Here is a 27542-nt window from a genome sequence, read left to right as displayed (position 1 = left end):
TTAAATGTTGTGAGGGTTCCTGCCTCTACCACCTCCTCAGGCAGTGCGTTCCAGATTCCAACCACCCTCCAGGTGAAAAAATATTTCCTCAAATCCCCTCTAAACCTCCTGCCCCTTACCTTAAATCTCTTCCCATCTAACCTATCAATGCCCTCATAATTTTGTATACCTCAATTATGTCCCCCCTCAGCCTTCTCTGCTCTAAGGAAAACAACCCTAACCTTTTAAGTCTCTCTTCCTAGCTGAAATGCTCCAGCGCAGGCAACATCCTGGTGAATCTCCTCTGCACCCTCTCCAGTGTAATCACATCCTTCCTATAGTGTGATGCCCAGAACTGTACACAGTACTCCAGCTGCGGCCTAACTAGCATTATATACAGTTCCATCATAACCTCCCTGCTCTTATATTCTATGCCTCGGCTGATAAAGGCAAGTATCCTATATGCCTTCCTAACCACCTTATCTACCTGTGCTGCTGCCTTCAGTGATCTATGGACAAGTACACCAAGGTCCTCTGATCTTCTGTACTTCCTAGGGTCCTACCATCCATTTTATATTCCCTTGCCTTGTTAGTCTTTCCAAAATGCATCACCTCACACTTCTCAGGATTAAATTCCATTTGCCGTTGCTCTGCCCATCTATATCGTCCTTTAATCTACGGCTTTCCTCCTCATTATTTACGACACCACCAATTTTCATGTCATCTGTGCATATTGGAGCACATAAGATGAGCTCAGTAAAAACCCTTGTACTCATACTGGAATCGTGAAGTATGATGTCTCAATGAAGACCTGATTCTGCATTGTTACAACTGATGTATGTGTACTCTGGTGTTTAAAATAAAAAGATGAAATAGAACAAGAAAGTAGTCCAACAATGGGCATCCCCACAGAAATGCTTGGTGCATTATCAGGCCAGTCAGAAAGCCTGCTGTCACTGTCAAGCAGCATTGAGGAGTCTGGCTCCAACTTGGCAAAAGGCTTTACGCAAAGCTTGAAGCCCATCCTTTCCAGCATGGAAGTGATGGCCAACTCCATGAGAGCACTTGCAAACCCAACCATGATGCAGTGTCTGATGGCTGATGTCTCAAGTTCCATTGCAGCACAAGCCATGCAACATCTGAGTGCTGCAGTGGAAGCTCAGACTGAGGTCATGAAATCTCAGCTTGCTGCCATACAGGCTCAGACTGCTGCCATCATGGCTGTAGATTCCAGTGCTCAAAGGGGCTCTCAGGCTCCCACAACAGTCCAGCAGTCTGTCCTCCAGCAGATTACTAGATTTGCTGAAGTGCCACCCTGGGGGAATGGCAGTGGCTCTGTGCAACATGCAGTTGCTGTCCTTTCTCATGATGACAACATTCATGCTCCCTCCACTGCCATTCCACTATTGCTCCTTACTGTTGCCTGTCTGTCAGCCCAGATTGCTGCCTGCTAGGCTGAGAGTGGTGCAATCTGAAGCTGGGCCTTTTAGGCCCAGAGCTGCTCAAGGTTATCCTGCAAGGCCATCTGCAGTCTCCCCCACTGCAAGTCAATAGCCTTCCACCAACCATGCTGCAGCCATTGGGGTAGCACTGCATACGAGCACTAGGACAGGCAAAGGCACACAGAAGACAGGTACTAAGGGAATGCAGAAGGGTGGCAGAGGATCACTGGCTTGGACTGAATATGTTGGGGGGTCGAAAATGGACACTGGGACTCAGGTAAGTTGCAGGGAAGGGGTTTTGGGAGGTTCCCGTGATTGGGAAGGTTTTCTGGTAGGATTCCCAGTGTAGAAAGTCTTTTGTTGTGTACACCCATCAGCCTTCCTCTGTAACCTGGCCCATTGAAGTCCTCACCTGAGTTCTCTGCAGCCGCCGGGGAGCTGGCACCTGGGCTATCCTTTCTCCCTGCCCTGGTTCAGCACACTTGTGCCCGATATCTCATCACCTGTATACTTCGCTTCTATTCTCTCCTCCAAATTACATGCAGTGTCAGTTTCTGAGTTGGTTCCTGTGACTGTGAAATAGAATGACCGTGTATATTCATCTTCACTGTCTTCTTGCTCTTTCTCCACTGCCTGGCAGATTGCAGCTTTGTTGATCTGATATCCCTTTTTCTGCATTGTTTCCAATATGTGATGGGTCCCCAGTGTTATAGCTTGGACTGTAGTGAAGTAAAACTTAGCAAGGTCATCAAAACTGTTGGACAGTGCAAGTCCAGTTACCTAGCTTTGCAAATGGACTCTAGCTCTGAAAAGAGAAACAGATAAGGGTTGTGTTGTGATAGGGGAGAGGAGAAAGTAGGAAGTGTGTTCTTACATCATCTGCAGTTTGTGCAGGAAAACTTGTGGGATGAGGGAGAAGTGGGATGAGAGAAGGAGAATTTGGTATGTGGATACCCTGATCTTCATGCCTTCATCCCCACTGATGGCCAGGAATGGCCCTTCGCATAATGGCTAGCACTGTCTCCTCCTTGTGAGTTAGAACATGCAGGCATGCAGGCCTTTTCCTCCCTGCTGCCTCCACTTGTGCGCCACCTTCTCCTACAAGAGAGAGGGGGAAATGTATCAGTGAGTGTCATGCAATCTGTGAGGGTGATGTGGCTGTCACTGTAGATTAGCTGACAGTGTGTGCAAGCTGTGATATGGGTGTGAGGGTTGCAGCAGTGTTAAGTGTGTGAGGATGAATTGAAGGATATGACTGTCGGTTATGGGTCCTAATTGATAGAGATTGTTTATATGTAAGCGATGGGGGTGTGGTGAACTGAGCAGCAACTGAGGCTAGTGCTGTAGTCGATAGAAAATGGCATTTGAAGTTGCATTCATGGACTTTGAGCTCTTGAATGAGATCATTAAACTTTCTCTTGCACTGCATCAATGTTATTGGAATTATATTCTTGGCATTAACCTCCTCTGCTATCTCTTGCCACTGTCTTCTCAGCATGTAACTGGAGGGCTTCTAGTCCCCCTGAGGATATAGGACATCTCTCCTTTTTATCTCTTCCACCAAGACCATTTGTGCCCTGTCTGCAAACCTTGGTGCCTGTTCTCTCCCATGGTCAGCCATTGTTGATTGTTGCACAGCACCATTCCCACTGATTGCAGCAGCCATAATGCACCTTTCCTTTAAGCATGCAGACGAGCTTTAGGTAGTGCTCGGAAGTAACCATATTGGAGCCCCTGCTGGTGTGTGCAGCCAATGAACAGCATGGTTTGTGCTCTCTGTGTGCAGAAATCATTATAACGAGCAGGAAACACAAGGTTGCCATCCTGTCTGCATTCCACTGAATGAGTGCAGGTTAATCACACATAGTGATCCCTGTACCTATTTTCAGGGCTAATCAATTTAACCCTCATAGACCTTTAGCTTCTTGGTATCTCATGGACTAGATGACTGAAATGGCTCACTTTTAGTATTATCACTTGGTTAAGTATGTGTGATGGCCATCAAATTTGTTGGATAGTTAGCTGGTATACCAGCTAGACCTCATTGTCACAAGGTGAGCCGCCTTAAACAGTGTTTAAATCACACGCAGCTTCCACAGTGCGGACTGCGACACCGACCACTCCCTGGTGTGCAGCAAGGTTAGACTCAGACCAAAGAAGTTGCATCATTCCAAGCAGAAGGGCCACCCGCGCATCAACAGAAGCAGAATTTCTCACCCACAGCTGTTACAAAAATTTCTAAATTCACTTGTGTCAGCCCTTCAAAACACTCCCACAGGGGATGCTGAGACCAAGTGGGCCCACATCAGAGACGTCATCTATGAGTCAGCTTTGACCACCTACGGCAAAAGTGCGAGGAGAAATGCAGACTGGTTTCAATCTCATAATGAAGAGCTGGAACATGTCATAGCCGCTAAGCGCATTGCACTGTTGAACTACAAGAAAGCCCCCAGCGAGTTAACATCCGTAGCACTTAAAGCAACCAGAAGCACTGCACAAAGAACAGCCAGGCTCTGCGCAAACGACTACTGGCAACACCTATGCAGTCATATTCAGCTGGCCTCAGACACCGGAAAATTCAGAGGAATGTATGATGGCATTAAGAGAGCTCTTGGACCAACCATCAAGAAGATCGCCCCCCTCAAATCTAAATCAGGGGACATAATCACTGACCAACGCAAACAAATGGACTGCTGGGTTGAGCACTACCTAGAACTGTACTCCAGGGAGAATGTTGTCACTGAGACTGCCCTCAAGGCAGCCCAGCCTCTACCAGTCATGGATGAGCTGGACATACAGCCAACCAAATCGGAACTCAGTGATGCCATTGATTCTCTAGCCAGCGGAAAAGCCCCTGGGAAGGACAGTATTACCCCTGAAATAATCAAGAGTGCCAAGCCTGCTATACTCTCAGCACTACATGAACTGCTACGCCTGTGCTGGGACGAGGGAGCAGTATCTCAGGACATGCGCGATGCCAATATCATCACCCTCTATAAAAATAAAGGTGACCGAGGTGACTGCAACAACTACCGTGGAATCTCCCTGCTCAGCATAGTGGGGAAAGTCTTTGCTCGAGTTGCTCTAAACAGGCTCCAGAAGCTGGCCGAACGCGTCTACCCTGAGGCACAGTGTGGCTTTCGTGCAGAGAGATCGACCGTTGACATGCTGTTCTCCCTTCGTCAGATACAGGAGAAATGCCGCGAACAACAGATGCCCCTCTACATTGCTTTCATTGATCTCACCAAAGCCTTTGACCTCGTCAGCAGATGTGGTCTCTTCAGACTACTAGAAAAGATTGGATGCCCACCAAAGCTACTAAGTATCATCACCTCATTCCATGACAATATGAAAGGCACAATTCAACATGGTGGCTCCTCATCAGACCCCTTTCCTATCCTGAGTGGCGTGAAACAGGTGTTCTTGCACCCACACGTTTTGGGATTTTCTTCTCCCTGCTGCTCTCACATGCGTTCAGAAGAAGGAATTTTCCTCCACACAAGATCAGGGGGCAGGTTGTTCAACCTTGCCCGTCTAAGAGCGAAGTCCAAAGTACGGAAAGTCCTCATCAGGGAACTCCTCTTTGCTGACGATGCTGCATTAACATCTCACACTGAAATGTTACTGCAGAGTCTCATCGACAGGTTTGCGGCTGCCTGCAATGAATTTGGCCTAACCATCAGCCTCAAGAAAATGAACATCATGGGGCAGGACGTCAGAAATGCTCCATCCATCAATATTGACGACCACGCTCTGGAAGTGGTTCAAGAGTTCACCTACCTAGGCTCAACTATCACCAGTAACCTGTCTCTAGATGCAGAAATCAACAAGCGCATGGGAAAGGCTTCCACTGCTATGTCCAGACTGGCCAAGAGAGTGTGGGAAAATGGCGCACTGAGACGGAACACAAAAGTCCGAGTGTATCAAGCCTGTGTCCTCAGTACCTTGCTCTATGGCAGCGAGGCCTGGACAACGTATGTCAGCCAAGAGCGACGTCTCAATTCATTCCATCTTCGCTGCCTCCAGAGAATACTTGGCATCAGGTGGCAGGACCGTATCTCCAACACAGAAGTCCTCGAGGCGGCCAACATCCCCAGCTTATACACACTACTGAGTCAGTGGCGCTTGAGATGGCTTGGCCACGTGAGCCGCATGGAAGATGGCAGGATCCCCAAAGACACATTGTACAGCGAGCTCGCCACTGGTACCAGACCCACCGGCCGGCCATGTCTCCGCTTTAAAGACGTCTGCAAACGCGACATGAAATTCTGTGACATTGATCACAAGTCGTGGGAGTCAGTTGCCAGCGTTCGCCAGAGCTGGCGGACAGCCGTAAAGACGGGGCTAAAGTGTGGCGACTCGAAGAGACTTAGTAGTTGGCAGGAAAAAAGACAGAGGCGCAAGGGGAGAGCCAACTGTGTAACAGCCCCGACAATCAAATTTTTCTGCAGCACCTGTGGAAGAGCCTGTCACTCTAGAATTGGTCTTTATAGCCACTCCAAGCGCTGCTCCACACACCACTGACCACCTCCAGACGCTTACCCATTGTCTCTCGAGATAAGGAGGCCAAAGATACCAAGGAAAATACATTTTATTCCTCATTTTAAGTTAGTTCTGGTTGCTAGTCCATTAATTAGGCTGAATTATGAGCTTGGTCTTTCGTATGTGCCATCTATAGAAGTTTATCAGGATTTGCTCAGAAATATTGTCCTAGCCATAAATATTCTAGCTGCTTCCTACATGAAAGGAGTGCTGCAATTTTATTCCTATAGTTAATGAGATCTTACTGAGACACAGGCACAGAATAACCTATATAGCAGCTAAATGGCAACTGACAGCCATGAATCTTTTATGACTGCAAAAAGTTAGATTAATGTTTAGGTTACAACAGATTTAAATCTGAAATATTGATCAGATTAAATATAAAGCAAAGGAACTGGTGCAGAAAATGAAAGGCCACAAAATGGCTGGTGTTATTGATGAGCCTTGGTTACTGTATTCATTTTTATTACCTGAATTCTGGTCGACTTCAGATCAATGTAGCAGAGGGTAGCTGTAGGTTAAATGGAAATAAATTATTCAAGCTTAGTGACTGTCGTGCCACAACTTCTGTAATAAACGCAAAATTCATGACTTGAATGTTTTAGCTCCATAAGTTCTGATTCGATTTGTTTACTTTAACAGTGCTCTGCACACTTGTCACGTGAACACTTGAACAATTTTATTTTGTAGTTGCTTAGCCAAGGTGGCACGCCAGCTGCTGTGGTGGAACATTGGCTTTCCAGGCAGAACTCGAAACCTGCCACAAGTGAACAAGTTTCTCCCATTCCCAAATAGGACTGTGAGCATGGCCCTTTCTAATAGCACAGTGCTTTGTATGTGGGTGAGAGAAAATTATCAGGATCCGTTCTAGAGCTGCACCTCATGCTATCAGTTCATAGAATGTAAAGATGTCTCCTGCCCCTTCATATCAACATTCCAGCTAAAAGGTGGAAATGAGCCTAGAGGGTGGTAGGTGCAAATGTAAAGGGAAAAAATGTCTCATTAGCTCTTTCAGGGATCATTCCTTTAGTACATCCAGTCTGTGTTGGTATTTCCTTAAAGTTTTATTTTACAATTTGTTTTTATTGGAATTCCATTTATAAAGTTATTTGCCATTATATTATACCACTGGTAATGTTACGATCAGGTGAGGAAGGGGTCTAGGGCTCCCCTCTCAGCCTTTTCCTGGTTTGGCCGTAACAGGGTTTAACTTTTAAAACACAGCGTTTTTAGTTTCCCCTCAGTGAGTCCTTGTGCACTGCTCTCTAATTGTAATTGCAAAAAATTCAACCAGACCGGTTTTCTCAGGTTTAAACAAGAAAGGTGTAAGTTTATTAACCTTAAAACTCTAACTCAGTTAAAACTACTAAAAATACACAGCACAACCACGCTAACATGCATACGCGATAAACATACGCAAATAGAGACAGAGGAGGAGAAAGAATTAAAGGGGAAAGGTTTGAAGTAATAGATGGAGTTTAGTTACTGGTTTTGGGTTGGATATAAAGTCTTTGATTGAAGTTAAGTCTTGCAGTTCTCGTTGGAGCCCAGTGCACACTTTCAAACTTGCTTCACTCGTCTTCTGTCTTAAGACTTAAGTTACTTCTGTGGGTCCCTGGAACTTTGTGTGTGTGAGAGAGACAGAGAGACAGAGAGAGGGAGTGCTCTCTTCTTGAAGTTCAATTGCAGTCTCTTCCCAAACTCTTCTGTGTCAGGCACAATTCAAAAAGCCTCAGGTTGGCCAGCAGGTTAGTCATGTGACTAGCTCCTTGTTTGGAACAACCCCACCTTCGAGGTTTGTGGATTCCTCCAAGTTTACCAGACACTCTCAGTGGGGCGGTGGGGTGGTGCTCTTACACATTCAATGACTCTCAATGTCTCTTGATCATCACTATTGACAAAACCGATCTGGCTAATTGGATCATTGAGTACTCCCATTGTCTCTCCATGCAACTGTCTTTTAGAATGCAAATGTGCAGCCATGCTTTCAGCCACTGTGCTGTGGTCTTTGTTCAATGTCCAGTAACAGTTCAAAAATAATGTTCCATATGACGAACTTAATATATTTCATTTTGGCAGGTGTGGTTTTCGACACAATAAGGTCAAATAAATTGCTATTTGTAACAAAGTATATGGTATTTACTAAAAGCTGCTATGATTATATAAAGGATAAACCATGTAATCTATCCAAGCAGTTTGTCAAAGCAACTCCGCAAAAGTCTTTAGTCAAGTGAGGAATACTCTAAATAGTATGTAAAAATACAACAGAGGCGTAGAGTAGGTAATCAAGTGGTGCAGTGCCTTGATGCGCTAAAATGTGGGGCAAGCGATGTTGTTTTATGAGTGAGTTCCCTGTTTGATCTTCTGAGGTAGGGTTGAGTCGAGGCAGTGCACTTTTCTGTAAAGAAAGCACTGCTCCTGCATTCATGCAAGCACCCAGCTCTGGGGTAGCATTGACACAGGTTGCCCATCTTTCTTAATGTATCTTAATGAAGCTTAATGTATCACTTTATGAATGACTTATCAAATGGAAGAGGGAAGAGTATAGAATTCCAGAGTATTTCTCAGTCTTCTCCAACCTATGAAAAAGCAAGAAAATATTCTGTTTTTAAAGTTTGATGCATAACAGCTACTGGCAAAGGACTACAAAGAATTAATAAAAATACAACAGTAAATAAAAGTGATCCTATTATTTATCCTGTTGTTTTCAATGCATGTGCACAATTGGAAAAATTTTCAAAGAATATCGGAGAGCGAGGCCTTAGAAATGGCTTAATTGTTGAGTATTTGATAAGTTGTTTAATGTTTAGATCTAAAAAATATGTTAGGGTTGAAATTCATTTTGGGCCGTAGTGTAAAATGGGTGGTATAACATCTTATTCAGTTGCACTGGATTTAATAACAGATGGCTGATGCAATACCACCCCCATGCAATACCGCAAAGACAAATTGCTACCTCATAATGTATAAAGTCCTTTCATAACTCACCACAAAGTGGCTGGTTTCTGTATTGTGCAACTACATTCTTCGTGCTTCCAAGACTAGGCACAGAAGCATCATGTCTGCCTTGGTTTACAGTACCCTGCTGCCCTTTGGTTTCAGTGAGCGGCACGATGGGTGATGCTTAGGCTTCAGTAACAAAGCATCACCACCTCCCCTCAGAAATGCTGAAACAATGGCAGCCTGTTTAGTAGGTCAACCATCAAAGGCAAGTTTATAAAATAATATGTGTGGCATTTTTCTTTAAAAAAGGGGCTCTATGTCTCATATACTCAAAAATAAACACACTTTTAAGGGCTCCATCTGAGGTATTACTTCAGCTTTTCCAAGTAGTTGCGCAGATAAAGGCAAGTGCATATGAATCAGTTCCTTCTTTTCTTACCACTGATACAGGCCCAGGTGACGGTGCCAATACACAGCAGTTCCGTGCATATCTTGGAAACTTCAAAAAAGGAAATAATTTGGCTTTAAGGGCTCAGAGAGTGACTGGTACGAACATACACATCAGAGCAGATGGCAAATACAAGAAATGACCACAAGAAAAAAGTATTTGGAGAGTATAATTGGCTCAGTTGTGAGATAAGACAAAAGGATTGAGAACAAACCTGAGAGGTGCATTACCAAGTATCATGTTGTTCCCCAACCGTACCAGCAAGCTCCAAAGGAATGAATATTTGATACATTTTTCCTTTCTCTTGCAAAAAAAGCAGAGAAAATAGTTATTGTACTATACAATGCATAGTGCAAATGAATTCAGGCAATATTGCTGCTGTCAAGTAGCTGGCCAGGTCAAAAGGATGCAACCTATGGACTTGTATACTGTCTATGAACATGAATTGTACAAAGAATGAACGTTGCATCTAAACCAATAAAGGTACAATTCCTTTGAGAACTGCTGATCAACAGAACTTTGATACAAGAACTGAATTAAGTTTGTAGCCCATTAAGTAAGAAAGGCTATTGGCAGCTTTCAGAATCTGCATTATTGTATGACTACTTACAACTTATTTTGTAAATTTCTATCACAAATGTATAATTACGTAATTAAAGATCTGTATAAAACTATCAGCAGCATTTTTATTAAATCTTCTCAGTTTTGGCATTTCTTGTCTTGTATTATGTCAGGGTAAATGGAGAGCAGTTAATGTATATGTCACCATATTTACTTGAAATACTCGATCGATTCTATGAGTTGTATCCTCTACCGTTCAACGTATGTGACCGCACAAAAGCAACATGTAAATGATAGACAGGTGTGGAAAACTCTGACAATTGCATACAAACTTTGCAGAACCATACCATGCACAGAAGCAGCCAATGCATGTCAGGGGTCCACTGTAAAAGCAACACAGCCAGAATGTAAAAGGTTCTAACTTTCACATATTCTCCAACATAGCAGTACCCTGTGGTGCTGCTGAATGGTAAACTGAATTATATAGATGGCAAACATTGAAAAGAGTTAATTTTTTTAATGGGCCAAATGTCAATGTCGGAGATTGCCATTTGAGTGAATAATCTCTTGCATGCTTCATTTGTATTTTCCTACACCAATGAGTGTTAAGTGAAAGGTGCTCCATTATAGAGCAGTTAGAAGCAATACCAATTAGAAACATCTTAATACATCATGCTTTCCTAAAAGATGGCAGGTTGCATTTATGTAGCACCTTATCATGTCTCTTCGAAACTTTTGCCGGGTTCTGCCCATGCCACATGAAATGCTTTGGATGAGACATTAATCTCTTAAGTGGAAGTAAAAGATCCCATGGTACTATTCAAAGGAGAGCAGGGGAGTTCTCCCTGGTGTCGTAGCCAATATTCGTCCCTCAATCAACATCAATTTAAAAAAACAGATTATCTGATTATTGTCTCATTGCAGTTTGTGGGATCTTGCTGTGTGCAAATTGGCTGCTGCATTTCCTTCATTACAACAGTGAATACACTTCAAAAAGTACGTCATTGGCTGAGCGGGATGTGCTGAGGTTATGAAAGGCGCTCTATAAATACAATCTTTGATTTTGTGGGTGGACTTGTTTAATTTTTGTTCCCTTGGGAGCAAAACCTACTACTGCTTGGCCATCCCATTATGGGCTGGGTGATTTTGTAAATTCTGTCACGTGGAAAATCTCAGGGTAAACCTGGGTACTACTACTCTGTGATCCAGTGTTTTAGTGCATAATCTGTGCCACCCATTTTCCTTACAGATGTTCTTACAATAGCAGCAGTGTACACACAAACTCCATTCAATGTTCCAGCTCCAAAAACCATCCTTTGTTCCTTCAGAAAGATGGTCCATAGGTGTCAGTCATGCTAGTTCTTTTCAACTTATTATTAAGGACAGTTGACTAGAGCCAGGCTGTCTTGCTCCATCCTGCCATTGAATCCATAGAGTCATTACGCAAGCGCTGGGCGAATGTGTCATGACTAGTGTAATTTTCACTCTGGGAAAGCCCCACTGTAAATTCACCTGAGACTGTAATATAATTCAAAGCTTGGGCCAACTAAAAAGACCAAGACATTGAAATTTTCCTGGGACTTTCCCAATCTTCCATGGGAGACTCATGGGTCCCTTGGAAGAAACAGCTATAAATGATTCTTTACAAGATTTCTCTGGGGTGGTGGAGGGGTTCAATGTGTTTCCAACCAAAGTTAAAACTGGACCATGAGCGACCCCTGCAAAATTTTAAATTCCATTTCTCTAACAGTGTTTGAAGTGATGTTTTAGACCTGGTTTTTCCTTCACTATCCCATCCTAAATCGAGCAGGTTGGTGGTGAAAAGTGCAGGAGAGCCAGGTACCAAGATCTACTGATGCATTCCCATCCTGACCTCTATTTTCTTCCCACCCCAGCTGATAATGACTCCATCCACTCCTTTCCCAATGTGTAAGTCATGGCAAGGAGGCAGCACCTGTCAAACCTTCCACCTATGCCACCACCAAGCCCTGGATCCATCAAGAGAAGAATGGAGGTAGGCTCTTGGACAGCGGTGGAAGGCCTGTTGATGTCCTTTTGGAGGAAGAAGGCACAGTAGTGGGCTCATTTCCATTATATCTTCAGGTTCTATATCACTTAGTACATTTTAAATTTACAAACAACATTGCAAACATCTCCATCAAACAAACAGGACACTGGAATACAAGGCAATCGGAAGAAAATTAATTTAGAAGGCCAGATTCAAGCCATTACAACGATTTGTTTTCTTGCAGCTCTTCTCGGGCCCAGCTCGGGAGAGGTGGGGGTGTGGTGGTTGTGGCAGTTAAGCAGGTTAAAGGATTAAATCAATTTGTTTATCTCTTTCCCCTCTCTGTCTATCTCTCTCGCCCCTCTCCCTTTGCTCCCCAGGCTGGTGCTTGCCCGACTCTCAGCACTCTCACTCAGTGCCGAGCTGCACCTCTGGCTGTGTGCTAGCCTGCTTCTTGCTCTCCACTCGGCCTCTATCTCCCTCTCCCCTTCAGCAGTCATTCCCACTCACTCCCTGAACCGCGCAAAAACAGCAGTGGCGGCCGATCCTAGCGTGCCTGTGGTGTGAACAACCAATCAGTGCCCACCCCGCCTGGGCAGTCTGCTGTCAGTCACAGACAGTGACTAATCACAGACAGGCGGCTGCTGTCCATCAGACACAGGTTCCGTCTACCCCCTCTGCCTGACATACACTTTAATAGGTAAGCTGTGAATCAAAGCCGAGCCACAGGCAGCCTGCTGTCAGTCATACAGGATTTATGGACCGGATGGAAACCACTGACCTCAAAGATTTTACCATGGACACTGGTGTCTGTGTACGGACACATTGCCGACGCCTTCCTTGTCTGTGTAGATATTTGTCAACCCAATTCTTGAAGATAGATGCTATTTAGCATTGAATGGCATGTTTAGCATTTTAATGTGCCTTCCCCAGGACTAGTCTAGACGTGACGATGGGTTTAGTCTCCAACAGTCACAATGTATATTTGCAATACAGAAGGGGTCACCTGACCTCTTATTCCATTTTGTCTGCAGCAATAGATTGTCCTTTTTTTGGAGTTTAGTTCACCACTTCATTTTTACAGTTCATAATTGCTGCAGTTCACTTCAGTTCATAACTGTTCCTTTCGTGAGTGTGACTGCATGTTGGCCTTCATTGCAAGGGGATTGGAGTACAAGAATAAGGAGCTCTTGTACAATTATACAGGTCTTTGGAGATCCCACATCTGGAGTACTGTGCACAGGTTTGGTCTCCATATGTAAGGAAGGATATACTTGCATTGAAGTGGATTGGTTCCTGGGATGAGAGGGTTGTCCTATCTCAGAATCACAGAATAATACAGTGCAGAAGAGGCCCTTCGGCCCATCGAGTCTGCACCGATGCATTAAAGACACTTGACCTGTCTACCTAATCCCATTTGCCAGCACTTGGCCCATAGCCTTGAATGTTATTACGTGCCAAGTGCTCATCCAGGTACTTTTTAAAGGATGTGAGGCAACCCGCCTCTACCACCCTCCCAGGCAGTGCATTCCAGACCGTCACCACCCTCTGGGTAAAAATGTTCTTCCTCAAATCCCCCTTAAACCTCCCGCCCCTCACCTTAAACTTGTGACCCCCTCGTAACTGACCCTTCAACTAAGGGGAACAGCTGCTCTCTATCCACCCTGTCCATGCCCCTCATAATCTTGTACACCTCGATCAGGTCACCCCTCAGTCTTCTCTGCTCCAGCGAAAACAACCCAAGCCTATCCAACCTCTCTTCATAGCTTAAATGTTCCATCCCAGGCAACATCCTGGTGAATTGCCTCTGCACCCCCTCCAATGCAATCACATCCTTCCTATAATGTGGCGACCAGAATTGCACACAGTACTCCAGCTGTGGCCTTACCAAAGTTCTGTGCAACTCCAACATGACCTCCCTGTTTTTGTAATCTCTGCCTCGATTGATAAAGGCAAGTGTCCCATATGCCTTTTTCACCACCCTATTAACCTGCCCTTCTGCCTTCAGAGATCTATGGACAAACACACCAAGGTCCCTTTGTTCCTCGGAACTTCCCAGTGTCAGGCCATTCATTGAATACTTCCGTGTCACATGACTCCTTCCAAAGTGTATCACCTCACACTTTTCAGCGTTAAATTCCATCTGACACTTTTCTGCCCATTTGACCATCCCGTCTATATCTTCCTGTAACCTAAGACACTCCACCTCACTGTTTACCACTCGGCCAATCTTTGTGTCATCCACGAACTTACTGATCCTACCCCCCAAATAGTCATCTATGTCGTTTATATAAATGACAAACAATAGGAGACCCAGCACAGATCCCTATGGTACGCCACTGGACACTGGCTTCCAGTGACTAAAACAGCCGTCTGACATCACTCCTACAGCTAAGCCAATTTTGAATCCACCTTATCAAGTTACCTTGTATCCCATGTGCCTTTGCTTTCTTGATAAGTCTCCCATGTGGGACCTTGTCAAAGGCTTTGCTGAAATCCATGTAAACTACATCAATTGCACTACCCTCATCTACACACCTGGTCACATGCTCAAAAAATTCAATCAAATTTGTTAGGCATAACCTCCCTCTGACAAAGCCATGCTGACTATTCCTAATCAAATTTTGCCTCTCCAAGTGGAGATAGATTCTCTCCTTCAGAATTTTCTCCAATAGTTTCCCTACCACTGACGTGAGACTCACTGGTCTGTAATTCCTGGCTTATCTCTACAACCTTTCTTAAATAGTGGGACCACATTAGCTGTTCACCAGTCCTCTGGCACCACCCCCGTGGCCAGAGAGGAATTAAAAATTAGGGTCAGTGCCCCTGCAATCTCCACCCTTGCCTCCCACAGCATCCTGGGACACAAATCGTTTGGACCTGGAGATTTGTCCACTTTTAAGCCTTTCAAAACCTCCAATACCTTGTCACTCCCTATGACAATTTGCTCAAGAACCTCACAGTCTCTCTCTCTCTAAGTTCCATATCTACATCCTCATTCTCTTGGGTGAATGGTCCTATAATGACAGGCTGAGTACATTGGGTCTGTATTCTCTGGAGTTTAGAAGAATAAGAGGTGTTCCAATAGTAACATACAAGATTCTTAAGGAGCTTGACAGGGTAGACACTGAGAGGTTGTTTCCCCTGGTTGGGGAATCTAGAATATGGGGGCACAGTCTCAGGATAAGGCACCAATCATTTAGGACTTGTGATGAGGAGAAATCTCTTCATTCAGGGGGTTGTGAATCCTTGGAATTCTCTACCCCTGAAGGTTGTGGAAGCTATTATTGAATATATTTAAGGCTGAGATAGACAGATTTTTGGTCTCTTAGAGAATCAAGGGATATAGGGAGCAGGCGGGAAAATGGAGTTGAAGCAGGAGATAAACCATGATCATATTGAATGGCAGAGCAGGCTCGAGGCGCAGTATGGTCTACTCCTACTCCTATTTCTTATGTTCTTTCTGGGTAAAGACAGATGCAAAGTACTCATTTAGTACTTCAGCCAAGCCCTCTGCCTCCATGCGTCAACCTCCCCTTTTGGTCTCTAATCTGCTCCACCTCTCCTTTTCCTACTCTTTTGCTATTTATGCGCTTATAGAAGACTTTTGAATTCCCTTTTATGTTTACTACCAATGTCTTCTCATACTCTCTCTTTGCTTCTCATTCGTTTTTGCACTTCCCCTCTGACCTTTCTATATTCAGCCTGATTGCCACTTGTATTATCAACCTGACATCTGTCGTATACACCCTTTTTCTGCTTCACCTTAATCTCTATCTCATTCGTCATCCAGGGAACTCCGGCTTCTTTTGTTCCACATTTCCCCCTTGTGGGCATGTACCTTGACTGTACCTACACCATTTCCTCTTTGAAGGTAGCCTGCCAATCTTTGTTTCCAATTTACCTGGGCAAGATCTGTTCTCACCCCATTGAAATTGGCCCTCCCCCAATTAATTATTTTCACTCTGGATTTCTCCTTGTCCTTTTCCATAGCTAATATATCACTGTTCCCTAAATATTTACCTACTACCAGCTGATCCACTTGACCCACCCCATTTGCCAGAACCAGATCTAGCAGTACCTCCTTCCTCGTTGGGCCAGAAACATACTGATGTGGAAAATGCTCCTGCACACACTTCAGAAACTCTTCCCCCTCTCTTCCTTTACACTATTACTATTCCAGTCTATATTAGGATAATTAGATGCCCCATTATAACTATTCTATGGTTTTTACCCCTCTCTGTAATTTCCTTGCAAACTTGTTCCTCTCTATCTAATTCCTCCATAACCTTCACTCACTCACGAGGAAGGCCGCTGCCATTTATTATTGATGATTTTACTGAAATCCCGGCATTGAAAAAACACACCTCATTGGCTTCTCCTTACAGAAGCCATCCCATTTGGTTATACTTTTCACCTGTAGGCCTGTGCATGCCACCTTGGCCTTGGCATTGCCTATTCTCCAAGTCCAATCTGGGCTTCTCTCAGCATGTTCTGCACCTTTGAAAATGATACTTTCTTCCATCCCTTATGCATCTCAATTATGATTCTCATGATAAACTACCTAATCCCAAATTGCATGCCAATTCCCTGACCAAGATGTCCTCCCATTTTCCCTTCAGCCTCACATTGGGTAGCTTCTCATTTTTAATGGTTCCAACACACACCTCAAATCACGTAGACCTCTCATCTCTGATGGCACCACCCTCTTGTCTTTCTTCAATCCCACTCTTCATATAAATTTACTTATGCATATCTTCAGCCAGCCCCTTGATTTCACCATTTCTTATGACCTTCAAGTTCTTAATCATGGACAAAGCAACCTCTCACCACTTCCTTCTCTCCTTGACCACCCATATGCCGCCACCCTCCTTCAATCCAACTATTCTCACGATACACCCATGGAAAAACTCTCAAATTCTCCCTCACCAACTCACTCACAAACTTTCAACTGTCTCACCTCTGGTATTGTTTACATTCTTAACTGCTCCCTCACTTCTGTTTTACTGTCTTTCACTCCAGCCTCTGGTGTAGTTCTCAACTTTGATCTCTGAAGACATAGGAATGTCAGTCCAATTGTATATGGTGCACAGCTAACATTGTCAATCGTTAGATCCAGCTTGACCATGTTAAGTGTTACTGTGCCTTAATCTCCTGAGCGAAAAGCCTCTAAGTACCCAGGATCCTACAGTAGGAAAAAACAATCCAGGCTCTTTTTTCCATGACCAATTGCCGATAACCTCACCTCTAATAGCAAATGTGAGGAATCCACAGATTTTTTTTGACTCAAGACCATCTGGGCAGTTGCCTCTGCTGCTTTCTTCCATTCCTCCTACCTCAAGAGCCCCAAATTCACCCCCCCCCCCCCATCTCCCACCCCTGTAACTACAGACATCCATCCTTTTGCAGTTTCTCACTCATCTTCCACCCATCCTGACCAAGATAATCTCCATTAATTTCACCTCCTACTCCATCTGTATTCCTAACCACTTAATTCCACTTTCTGGCCCTTAGAGCCTTTCCTCCATATAAGCTGTTGGTCTGTAACATATTCCAGTTTAACAAGGGGTCATAAACCTAAAACGTTAACCTGACTTTTTTTTCCTTTCTGCACAGACACCATCTGACCAGCACAATGTTTCTTACATTTTCTGTTTTTATTTCAAATTTTCAGCGTCTGCATTATTTCGCTTTCTGAATGCTCACTTGGCTGACTGACATTTTTTCTCACTTTGTCTCCTGAAGATACTATTTCCTCACACCCTCGCCCTATATCTATACATGTGAATTTTCCAGCAGTCAGGAGTAGAAACATCGACTAACTTTTCTCTTCCCTGGTCCAGGATTCAGGCCAAATCTAGTGCCCCCAATAACACCTCTTTGATACTTTCCAATATATTCCAAGCTGTCCAATGATGTTATCAATATTACTATTTAATAAACAACGGAATCTGTGCTTGAAAATTGCTTTGCATAACTTTAGTTGGTGTGGTGAAAGAAACCTGACAACACAACACAAGAAACTCTTTGCTGCTGTACTTTACAAATAGGTTCGATTGGAATTCCTGAATCTCACACATGGGCGTGAGTTATTTGTGGATAATGGGAACACTTTGTGGCTGTTACTTCCTCAATGTTAGTGTCTGGCTTGAGGAAGATGACAACTGGCATTAGCTTGCTTTCACACAACACCACCTCCTTCTCCAGTACGATATGTTTTGTGAAGGACTATGAATATGGCATTCTGGTTCATTTGTGCCAAATCAGATGTATGACTGCATAAGTTGGGGGTGGATTTTATGTGCATGTTCCATTCTGTAGATTTTGCTGCCTTTGCCAACTGTCATCCAACATGGTCTCAGCTCAGACTGCCTTTTAAATTCAATTATCGATGCCTGCAGTGTCTGACAAGGACATATGTAATGTATGCAGTAGTGGGTGTGTGGGCGCACAGAGAAACTAAGTGGCAGCTCTGGAGCCGTCCTGCTGAAAGCTGGAATCAATAGGGAGCAGCTCCACCAATGGATCTTTATACAGAGTTGAGATTATAGCACCAAGTCCCAGAGTAAACACGATTCTGGGCATTGACCTTTTCTTGAACTTGGGTTTGAGTCTAATCCAGACGGAGTGTAATGTGGCCGCCTATCTCTGATGGCTCAGGATACACAGCCACACTTAGACCAGTTCCCAGGAAGATGAGTCAGGTTGATGCTAATTGAAACTGAATATGAATCACAAAAATATCATGTTGTTGCAACAAGGGGTGTTTTTCTGACTTTACAATTCAGATACATTGTACAGCATAGTTTAGGGAAACTCTGCATAGCATCTGAACAACCTCCTGATTACCACCTACTGCCCCCCACCACCACTCCACCCCCCCCCCCCACCCCACCCTCAGCTGATGAATCAGTGCTTCTCCATGTTGAACACCACTTGGAAGAAGCACTGAGGGTAGCAAGGGCACAAAATATACCCTGGGTGGTGTCTTCAATGTCCATCACCAAGAGTGGCTCAGTAGTACCACTAATGATCGAGCTGGCAGAGTCCTAAAGGATATAACTGCTATACTGGGTATGCGGCCTGAAATGTTAACTCTGCTTCTCGCTCCACAGATGCTGCCAGACCTGCTGAGCTTTTCCAGCACTTTCTGTTTTTATTTCAGATTTCCAGCATCTGCAGTATTTTGCTTTTATTTGAGAATCGTAGAAGGAGGTCATTCAGCCGGTCCTGTCCATGCTGGTTTTCTGCAAGAGCATCTCAGCCTGTCCCTCACTCCAGTCCTTTCCCCATACTTTAGCAATTTTTTTCTCCTCGGGTGCTTATCCAATTCTCTTTGGAAAGCCACAATTGATTCTGCCTCCACCGCACTGTCAAGGCAGTGCATTCCAGATCCGAACCACTTGCTGCATCAAAAAGTCTTTCCTCAAGTCGCCTTTGTTTCTTTTGCTGATCACCTTCAATCGGTGTCCTCTGGTTCTCGACCCTTATTTTACTGTAACTTTATTTTGCACTGCTGAAGAAAATAGTTCACCTAAAAAAAAACTGATGTTCATTTTAGAAAAGGGTTTCATATTGCATTAGGTATTGTTAGGATGCAGAGCAAGCAATATCTTGGTGGAGAGCTATCTGGTTTTGTACCTTCAAATAAGATTACTGCACTAAATTAAATCCACTGACATTACATCCTACCAATCTTGTCTGAAGATTAAAAGCACATTATTTGTGCAGTCAATTCAGCTCAGTATCCCTTTTCCTGAGCCCTTTATAATCTGCACTGAAAGGCACCAAAAATAAATGTGTATTTGTACATTGCAAGTTCTAATTTTCATTAAATGCGTGTTTGACGGTGATATCCATAACTCTACCAGATAAAAAAAAATCATCCAAGTAGATAGGGATCAATGATTCATATAACTTAAATGAGTTTGAATGGAATTAAGCAGCAGGGCTGCAGGATAAGCACCTGAGGAGAAAGACACGGGTTGGGTAATGGGTATCATTGTAGTGGTGTAAGGTAATTGATTAATGTTGATTGGAATTGATCAGGGAAGGGTTTTGTATGCTTAGGGAAGTTGATGCAAAATGAACTGCGCTTTTGGTTTTAATCCAAAGTTAATGTACTCACAGCTGTTTTTAAAAATGAGCTGCGGTTAGAGAAGCCAATCTGTGAAAATACAGTGCCCACCATTTATAGTGGGCATTTCTCCGAAGAAGTTCCGAAGAAGGGTCACTGACCCGAAACGTTAACTCTGCTTCTCTTTCCACAGATGCTGCCAGTCCTGCTGATTGGTTCCAGCATTTCTTGTTTTTATTTCAGATTTCCAGCATCTGCAGTATTTTGCTTTTATTTATAGTGGGCATTTTGGTGTCAACGCCATTTGTCTGCTAACTGCGGTGGCTGGTGTAATCAGGAGGTGGCGGGCAACATGAAGCAGGGTAACAAGAAATCTGTAACAGTAGTTAAAACTTACACCTTTGGGGAGGATTTTGTGTGACTTTTGTGTCAGCCATGGCTCAGTTGGTAGCACGCTCGCCTGAGTCGGAAGGTTGTGGGTTCTAGTCCTGATCAGGACTTGAGCACAAACGTCAAAGCTGACACTCTCGTGCAGCACTGAGAGAGTACTGCACTGTCAGAGGTGCCACCTTTCGGATAAGACCTTAAACCGAGGCCTGGTCTGCCCTCTCAGATGGCTGTAAAAAGATCCCCCGGCACTATTTCGAAGAGGAGCAGGAGAGTTATCCCTGGTGTCCAGGCCAATATTTATCCCTCAATCGACAACACAAAAACAGATTATTGGGTTAGTATCACATTGCTGTTTGTGGGAGCTTGCTGTGTGAAAATTGGCTGACAAGTTTCCTGTATCACAACAGTCACTACATTTCAAAAGTACTTAATTGGCTTTAAATGATTTGGGATGTCATATGGTCATGAAAGATGATATATAAATGCAGGTCTTTAGGATATAGAATAGACAATGAAGATGGTGGTTATTGTGTACATTAAGAAGTTTATTTCACTATAACAAGCTTTTTGATACCAAGAGAGCTAATATCTTTCTGGATTCTATTTTAAGCATTATTCCAGTTTCCCTTTTATCTCCTAGCATGAAACAATTGATTACTTTCCAACAATTACTGAGCCCCATTACAACGAAAATCATAATTTTGTTACAATAAAATCAGTAATATTTCAAGGCAGTGCTGCGCTGTGAAGGGAATTCCACAAACGGTTACGACCGAGGCAGGAGGAGTGCACTGTCATTTCCAATTCCACTTCTCTACAGGTCACAGCATATATTTAAATGTTTATCCAGATACCGATGCGGTCAATCATATACTCTACTTTTTATCCCAGAATAAAATACTCAAACCAGGTTTCTTTAATAAACAACAAAATTATCAGTTTATTATAAAACAAGTCTTAAACAGTAACAAAGCAAAGCAATAACACACAGATTGAATATGAAAGTTCCCTTTTACCTTAGCTTCACATACACACGCACACAGACACACCCAGGTTAACCGAAAAAATAAAAAGATTTTATCTTTAGAGCTGTTACAAAAATAAACAGAAAAAGAATTGTCAACGTCATAAATAGGCCCCGAGCCATTTGCTCACCATGCAAGCTTGATGCTGAAATAGGGCGAATCAAAGACATCCTGCATGACAATGGCTACTCCGATCAGATCATTTCTCACTGTATATCATGCACACTTATGAACAGACCTAAGGCCATTTTTGGCCATGAAAGGTGCCCAGTCTACCTGGAAGGGTAATGTATCCCAAAAATTTGAGCAACAGGTGAAGCTAGCTGTTTCACGCTGTTACTATGCGATAGCAACATGTGTGGTGTTCGCCACTAACAGGATGCTGCCATCACGCCAAAATGATGTTCTGCCTATCACACAAATGAGTAATGTGATATATGAATTTCAATGCCAGTGTGATTCTCGGTATGTAGGCTGTACGTCCCAAAGACTAGTGGATCGTATCAACCAAATGTCCCTTCCGCTGTTCGCAAGTCGTACCCAACCAGCCCGTGCTTGCAAAAACTCGAAACACAGTGTCCAACATTAGATGTGATTCCACGATCGGATAACATTTGTTAAATAATCCTCAGTGTGCTAATAATTACACTGACAACCAATTTAAGATTGTCAGTAGGGCTCACGGTGTGGCGCATTTGCATGTACTGGAAGCTACATATATTAATACATAGGGCCTTGCTCTTTGCAGACAGAAAGAACATGTACAAACATTGTGCCTGTTTCAGCTAAACAAAATAAGTGACAGCCATTCGTTGGTTCATTCCTCAGGGCAATGCTTGACCAATCAGAGTCAAGCTCCCTGGTTTAAATTTCAAACAAAGCTTGGCAGTTGACTGTCAGTCACCATAAACTGGTGCATTCTCCATGGCAATGCCTCTACCAATCAGATTTCACTTGCCAACCAATCAGCACTCTCTTCTCATAAAGTATAAAGTTGTTGTTTTCCCTTACATTGATATTCTTGCAGATTGTCCGGATGAATGCAAGACGAAAAGCATCGACAACATATCTCTATTTTCAGCAATACTCAATATCTCAAGAGTCAAACCTCTTGACCCCTATAACTCTTGACCTGTCACTTCTCAGTAACCATCTTTCCCAGGTCAAAAAGTTCCCACTGGGTACTTATCTGAAGACAGGTGACTTCCAGTAAGTGTTGTTTACAAACCAAGTCCAAAAGGCCTTGTGATGACCTCTTTTTTTTAAAAAAACACGAAGTCCAGCATTTATAAAATCTTCACAATGTAAATATAAGTCCTCAAAAATTTTTTTTAAATATCAAAGCACCGTCATAACAACACCAGTGTCTATGCTTGAAGCCTGGAAGGTCGAGACAGTCACAACTTAGTGATCTGGCTCTTATACATAATCGGGGTTTGTTATTAAAACCGATTTGGACAACAGAAAGGTTTGAAATACAGGAAGAACCGAATTTAAACCTGACTGGAAAACAGAACCTGGAATTTGTGACAGGAAATAAGGGAATAACTGGGATTTTAAAGAAATCGTGCTTCAACGAGGTGCGAACGTTGCTTGAACTGCTTGAAATAGTCAGTGCTTTAAGCGGCACCTTAGCAATTAATGCCGATGGCAATGGCAGATGGTCAGCACTATATGCCTGACACAGGCACCTGTTCTGGTTAAATGGGGATAATGTTATTGGTGGGAACTGTATGTATTTCCCAGCCTACTTGTACATGACTTGGAAGACTTTTATTAAATTAATGATTTTTTTGTCAATTTTCTGCACTCCTCTCCAAAAGGTGTATGATTCAATGGCCACTCTCCAGTGCATCATCTGTGTGTTAGCCTAAATATCAGGACATAAGAAGTAGCAAGAATAGGCCATTTGGCCCTAAAAGCCTGCTCTGCCATTCCTTAAGATCATGGTTGATCTTCTACCTCAATTCCACCTTCCTGCACTATCCCCATAAGCTTTAGTACCCAAAAATCTATCAACTGCTGTCTTCAATATACTCAACAACAGAACATCCACAGCTCTCCAGGATAGAAAATTCCTAAGATTCACAATTCTTTAAGTGAAGATGCTTCTCCTTACCTCAGTCCTAAATGGCCGACTCCTAATTCTGAGACTGTGGCCCCCTCCTATTCTGGATTCACCAACCAGGGGAAACATTTTCTCAGCATCTAGCCTGTTACGTCCCTCAGGAATTTCATATGTTTTGATTAGATCACTTCTCATTCTTCTAGACTCCAGGGAATATAGGCCTAGTTTACTCAATCTCTCCACAAAGGACAATTTCCTCATCCCAGGACCCAGTCTAGTGAACCTTCATTGCACTCTCTCTAGGGTAAGTATGTCCTTCCTTGGACAGGGAGACCAAAACTGCACACAGTACTCCACGTGTGCCCACACCAATGCCCTGGATAATTGTAGTAGGACTTTTTTACTCTTATACTATGATCCCTATGTAACAAAAGCCAACATACCATTTACCTTCCTAATTGCTTACTGCACCTGCAAGTTAACTTAGTGTGATTCATGCATAAGATACTCAGGTCCCTCTGAATGCAAACATTTCACAGTCTCTCACTATTCAAAAATATTCTACTTTTTTTATTTTTCCTACCAAATTGGTTAATTTCACACTTCCTGACATTGTATTCCATCTGCCATGTTCTTGCCCACTCACCCAACCCGTCGATATCCCTCTGCAACCTCTTTGCATCCTCCTCACTGCTTACTTTCCCACCTAACATCACCAAACATAGGTATATTATACTTGTTCCCCTCATACACATCAATAATATAGATTGTGAATAGCTGAGGCAAGTAATGATCCCTGCAGTGCCCCATTCCTTACAACCTGCCAACCTGAAAATATTCTCTTTATTCCTACTCTCCGTTTTCTGTCCATTAACTAATCATCAATGCATGCGAGTATAGTCATACATTTACCAATGTGGAAGGTGGAGTAACTGCCTTAAGAGGAGGAAGCAGTGAACGTGAAATCCCGCAGAGAACCCAAAAGGTCTTGAAGCTCTCAAGAGTGCTGTGACGTAATGCTATTGATTCCCCAGCTTGCAATGAAACCAGTGAAGGGAAAGAAGTGGCAGCAAAGGAAAAGTACTATCAGCATGGGATTGATGATGATGATCTGATGTCAACACTGAAAAATGTTAAACTGATGGAAATGCTTGTGGAGCGCTGAGAATAGATGATTTAATTAGGAAAACAAACTTTTAAAGATGTAAATTACTTTAAATGTATTTTATAGATACCAGCCTTGGATTACAGCTGTACAATACATTGCTTACTCTTTGGAAAAAGAAAGGTTTGTTTTTGACATTTTATGAAAATTACAATAGAGCATCATATCTTTGTGACATCTGCACTGCTAAATGTTTAAGAGGGAAACAGTGGTATGTAGAATTAATGGGGGGAGAAATTCATTTAGGCCTATTTTTGGGGCCAAAATGGCCAGCACTCATGCCAGAGGCTCATCTGAAATTGGGCTTCAGGCCTAATCTGAATAATTTTACAAAAACTTCATTTGAATGTAATCCTCATTAACATTTTGTAAGCATTTCTGCAATTTAGTGCTGACTACATCTTCCTGTTGCAAGCTACTTATCTCATGTTCAACACATTTACAGAGACAGAGATTTTCATTTCTCTTTTCACAGGCTGGAGGAGATATCATGGTCATTGGCAATATTGTGTCGGAGGCTTTCTCTAATCATACTGCAGAATAACCTGTTGCGCGAAGATCTTCCATTTCTGATGCATTCTTCAAGTGTACCTAATTTACTGCTTCTTGACGATTTTTAAAAAAAATCTTCCATTTATTCATGAAACAGATTCAAATTTAATGACAGAGAAGTACCACATCACAGTCATCACACTTTGTAAAATAGCATAAGTCATTGCAATTTAAAAGTAATTCATTTTGTGAAGGGTTATGAGATCTTTCAATGTTTTTTTTTCCAAAATATACTTTATTCATAAAAATCTGTAAAAATTACATTGCCAAACAGTTTCCAAACAGCACCAAAAAATACAAACATTGCAAGGTAGATCAGTTTCCTTCAATACTGTCATGAGTTTCTTCCCAACCCTTCCGTTTCACAATTGTCATGTCAATTACAGTTTTACATTTACAGCAATTCAGAATATTAACGATACAGTTCGAGGGGTTTCCCATGGATCCAGCCCCTCAGTCCAGCTTGGTGGGGGAACCTTACACTGTGGTCTTTCCCCATTGAGCCTTTGCTGCGGCTGCCCCAAGCTTTAGTGCGTCCCTCAACACGTAGTCCTGGACCTTGGAATGTGCCAGTCTGCAACCTTCGGTGGTGGACAACTCTTTGCGCTGGAAGACCAGCAAGTTTCGGGCAGACCAAAGGGCGTCTTTCACCGAATTGATAGTCCTCCAGCAGCAGTTGATGTTTGTCTCGGTGTGCGTCCCTGGGAACAGCCCGTAGAGCACAGACTCCTGTGTTACAGAGCTGCTTGGGATGAACCTTGACAAAAACCACTGCATCTCTTTTCACACCTGCTTTGCAAAGGCACATTCCAGGAGGAGGTGGGCGACCGTCTCTTCCCCACCACAGCCAACGCGGGGGCACTGTGCGGAGGGGGCGAGACTTCGGGTGTGCATGAAGGATCTGACGGGGAGGGCCCTTCTCACCACCAGCCAAGCTACGTCTTGGTGCTTGTTTGAAAGTTCTGGTGATGAGGCATTCCGCCAAATGACTTCGATGGTCTGCTCGGGGAACCATCCGACAGGATCCACCGTTTCCTTTTCCCGTAGGGCCTTGAGGACATTCCGTGCAGACCACTGCCTGATGGACCGGTGGTCAAAGGTGTTTTCCCGCAGAAACTGCTCCACGAAGGATAGGTGGTACGGCACCGCCCAACTGCACGGAGCGTTCCGCGGCAATGTGGCCAGGCCCATCCTTCGCAACACCGGGGACAGATAGAACCTCAGCACGTAGTGACACTTGGAGTTTGCGTACTGGGGATCTACACACAGCTTGATGCAGCCGCACACGAAGGTGGTCATCAGGATGAGGGCCGCGTTGGGTACATTTTTCCCGCCCTTGTCCAGAGATTTGAACATCACGTCCCTCCGGACCCGGTCCATTTTAGATCCCCAGACGAAGCGGAAAATGGCTCGGGTGACTGCCACGGCGCAGGAGTGGGGTATGGGCCAGATCTTTCAATGTGATATTTTTTTTTTTTATTTCGAAAATATACTTTATTCATAAAAATCTGTAAAAATTACATTGCCAAACAGTTTCCAAACAGCACGAAAAAATACAAACATTGCAAAAGAGATCAGTTTCTTTCAATAATGTCATGAGTTTCTTCCCAACCCTTCCGTTTCACAATTGTCATGTCAATTACAGTTTTACATTTACAGCAACTGAGAATATTAACGATACAGTTCGAGGGGCTTCCCATGGTTCCAGCCCCTCAGTCCAGCTTGGTGGGGGAACCTTACACATAGTACAATATAAATGCAAACTTCTAGAGTTTACCATTTTTTTTGTCCATCACACTCTGGTGTTACACTTCAGCAACACACTGCCTTGTCATTCTTCCTTGCAACAAATTTATTTCCAAATTTCTTTTAGCTATTTGGCCCATATTTCAAATTTATTCATGCTGATTTGTTCACATCCAAATTTCTTCCACTCCATTGGATCATATTATGTTTAAGTTTAACTGAATGGAAATTATACTTATTTGTTTACAGTTTTATGAATATTAATGATCTTTCATGGTTTTATTATTCTGCAATAACCACACTATCTTCTTAAACTTAACATCCACTTCAGTGCCATGTAGAACTCCACCAGCAACTCCCACAAACTCTTCCCTGCCAGTTACCTACATAAGGCCTACTCCTCAGTACAATATAAATGCAAACTTCTAGAGTTTACCATTTTTTTTGTCCATCACACTCTGGTGTTACACTTCAGCAACACACTGCCTTGTCATTCTTCCTTGCAACAAATTTATTTCCAAATTTCTTTTAGCTATTTGGCCCATATTTCAAATTTATTCATGCTGATTTGTTCACATCCAAATTTCTTCCACTCC

At 43.3% G+C, this 27542-nt stretch overlaps 1 protein-coding gene across 3 annotated transcripts in view; it reads left to right on the top strand.

The window, feature by feature from the left end:
• The window catches only part of si:dkey-26i13.8 (kinesin-like protein KIF19), a 209126-nt gene that overhangs the window by 169740 nt on the left and 11844 nt on the right, over window positions 1-27542 (top strand). For 2 of the 3 annotated variants that reach the window (XM_068055749.1, XM_068055748.1), the window contains one exon: window positions 9357-9978. The exons of the other annotated variant lie outside the window; for it this stretch is intronic. In XM_068055749.1, the coding sequence (XP_067911850.1) occupies window positions 9357-9496 (140 nt within the window). In that variant the 3' untranslated portion in view covers window positions 9497-9978. Of the gene's footprint in view, window positions 1-9356; window positions 9979-27542 lie in introns of those variants that run through there. 3 annotated transcript variants of the gene reach the window in all.

The sequence above is a fragment of the Heterodontus francisci genome, chromosome 24 (assembly GCF_036365525.1).
Source record: "Heterodontus francisci isolate sHetFra1 chromosome 24, sHetFra1.hap1, whole genome shotgun sequence".
NCBI classification, from domain to species: Eukaryota; Metazoa; Chordata; class Chondrichthyes; order Heterodontiformes; family Heterodontidae; genus Heterodontus; species Heterodontus francisci.
This window is presented reverse-complemented; position numbering and strand designations above follow the sequence as displayed.